The sequence below is a fragment of the Seriola lalandi genome, unplaced genomic scaffold (genome assembly GCF_002814215.2).
Source record: "Seriola lalandi dorsalis isolate HSWRI2012SDOR001 ecotype SW California unplaced genomic scaffold, Sedor1 jcf7180002049792, whole genome shotgun sequence".
Classification (NCBI taxonomy): Eukaryota; Metazoa; Chordata; class Actinopteri; order Carangiformes; family Carangidae; genus Seriola; species Seriola lalandi.
Window position 1 is genome coordinate 6,291 of NW_019520345.1, and position 2,856 is coordinate 9,146.

At 35.4% G+C, this 2,856-nt stretch overlaps 1 protein-coding gene across 1 annotated transcript; it reads right to left on the reverse strand.

Moving 5' to 3' along the window:
• Window positions 1-27: 27 nt before the first annotated feature.
• On the reverse strand, window positions 28-2,614 carry LOC147819759 (nuclear GTPase SLIP-GC-like). Its single transcript, XM_087171819.1, has 8 exons — window positions 2,490-2,614; window positions 1,970-2,143; window positions 1,702-1,877; window positions 1,223-1,340; window positions 1,000-1,108; window positions 743-876; window positions 333-414; window positions 28-198 (listed from the first exon to the last, which is right to left on the reverse strand). The coding sequence occupies exons 2-8, from the start codon at window positions 2,099-2,101 to the stop codon at window positions 113-115; spliced, it is 837 nt and encodes a 278-aa protein (XP_087027945.1). The 5' UTR covers window positions 2,102-2,143; window positions 2,490-2,614; the 3' UTR covers window positions 28-112.
• Window positions 2,615-2,856: the final 242 nt, after the last annotated feature.

Genomic DNA, 2,856 nt, shown 5'->3' on the forward strand with positions numbered 1-2,856 from the left:
TGGATCAGAGCTAGAGTAATTCAGATTCAGAATAATAAGAATAATTCAGAATAAAAACATCTCATAATCCACAGCCTTTAGAAAACATTATGGAGACATTTTGACAAAAGTTTTACCCAAGTAGTGACATTTCTTCATCTGGGCTGCCGATCACTTCATTGTGGTGTCTCTTCACCAGGTCAAGCTCTGCTGCAACATCTAAAATAAAAATACAAACAAAATTTGTAAAATAGAAGCCTTATTGGAAATCTGTTGATTTATTAATTTCAGTGATATATTTACAAATTTCTCAGTGATCTAAACAAATGCTTTTAATTTGATATGTTCTCTACCTGGGATTGAGTAATCATCTGTCTTGAGTGACAACTCAATTGATTCCTTCAGGGTTTTCTCCAGTTCTTCCAGGAAATACTTCTAAAGCAGCATCAAAATCACTCATTACTTATCACACACACAGGCAAATATTCTGTTCAACAATTATTAAATCACACAATTAACTGTTTCCAGATAACCCCGAATAGGTTTTGTGTTTCTGCCTATAATAGTATCAATGATTGCACAGTTATGACAATGACTGCAGTGTTTCAGCAGTAAAAGCAGCTTTCAGAATGATGTATATTCCACTTGAATATAGAAAAAGCCTTCATGTAGATGATGACCTAGAATCATGGATAAAGATAAACATGTACAGCACAACATATTTTACTATATCATTCTGTTTCATATAAAACATATAACAAACCTTCAAGTCATTCAGTTGCATCAACATATCAGCTCTAGCCTGATCAAACATGATGTTCTTTGACTCATGTACATGCTTCTCAATGGTTTCCCTCATCTTCTCCAGTGAGCCCTTTCCACTACATTCTGCTGCTTCTACAATAAAAGAGGAAACTGTTGTCAAACATGATGTTTCTGCACAAACATGATGAATGGATGAGTGAATGAATGTGTATCATCATAGTGACACTTTGTATATATCATGATCTTCTTTATTACTTTTATAGCAGTCACGCATGTTTGCCTCGATTGTCCCTGTCAGACTGCTGTAGATTGTTTTCTTACAATCCCGGATTTTTTTGTTGAGTTTCATCTTAATCTTTTCCTCCTTAAAGAGAGAACACAGAGTATAGGGCAACATATTTTATACATATATATGCCGTATTGGAATATGGAATATAGGACAATAATATTAACATAACATAATATTAACATGTTTTACCTCTGTCTGGAGAAAAGTCAGGTGCAGTTCGGCCTCTTTGTACTTTTGTATCAGCCTCTCTGTGTCAAGTGAAAACGCACTGATGGCTCCATAGAATGGTCCACATATTCCTTCATTTCTGAAACATGTAAACAAATATATTATGTATAATTTGTATAAATATGCTGTCTTTGATGATTCTCAGTCATCCAGATCAGGGAATCTCGCAGGAAACTGGACTTGCTTGAGGTTCTTAAAAACATGTCACCTCTCATCCGATAGGTTCCTGAAGAAGCTTCTCCTAAAGGCTTCTGAAAAAGCCTTTCAGGTGAAAGGTGAAACATCTTTAAGAACCTCAAGCGCGTCCAGTTGTCCAGCTTAGGTATAAATACGTTATATTACATTATAATGTGAGGCAGAATTTCTTCATTCTAGACATTTTGCATAGTTTGCAAATGGGCCAACAAAGGGTTTTATATCCTCATTAAGTAATTTCTTACGGGAAGGTCTTCCTGAATTCCTCATCGATGCTGTCAGTCAGACATGAACTTAACTTCTCATTGATGTTTATTTGTCTCTGTTTTTTTGGTTTGTAGGTGCCGTTGTTCTGAACTACACACTTCAATATCTTGTGAAAACTGCTACCTACTGCCCCTGTCTGACCTGGAGCCTTTCTCTGAAACAAAACAGAAATAACATCTTTAAAGACATTTTCATATGAAGTGCAAATCATAATCATCATGATGAAAGTGTAATTAAAATACATACAGGATGTAAGATGGAGTTCAACTTTGCTTCACATGAACGTTTTGAATTTTCAACCCCCTCAGTAAGGCACTTTTCAAAAGCCTCAGAAGCCTCTTCCATGGGTTTTCTGACTTTTTCAAGTTCCTGCCTCATGTTTTCTTCAAGTTCTGTGCACACCTCTTTCTTTTTTCCAGCCTGAAATCAAACACACATTTACTCATGAAATCTTGTTGGTCTTGAGTATGAACACCCTTTAATTGCTGTGTTTATATGGCCTCTCTGAAGTAACCCAACTTCAGTAAATCAACAACCTTGACAGATACATTTTCTTAGGGGTGACATTACATGTAGACCCTTCCAGTATTTAATTGGCATTAAGATGTAGGTACTCCATTAGTCAGTAATGACTCCATTAGTCCATGTGTTCACTGCATTTGAGTGTAATTTACTTATTTACTAAGAATATTATTATTTTCTGGGAACATTAATAACAATTCAGATGATTAAACACAATGAAAGAGGTTTTATTACTTGATCTTACCACTTCCCTGCATCTCGCCCCTTGAATCAGAGAGAGAATCCCATAAGCTCCAGACACATAGTTTAATGTCACTGAGTGACAGTCATTGAGCTCTTGCAGAAATTCCTGCAGTTTGGGTATTTCTGTAAAAAAAATGCAATTTACACTTTACATACTTACATCACATACTTTTAGACTCATGTCGACTGTTAGTCATTTCTGTATAAATGTAAGTGATTAAAATAAACTAAAACAAAATATGTATTGGAGCTATACATTTTCTGTCATGGCGACTTCACCTACCAGTTTCATCTGGCTGTAGATATTTTCTTTTCAGAAACTCTTTGGAGCTCACTGTGAATACTTTGAAACACTCATCACTGAAGTG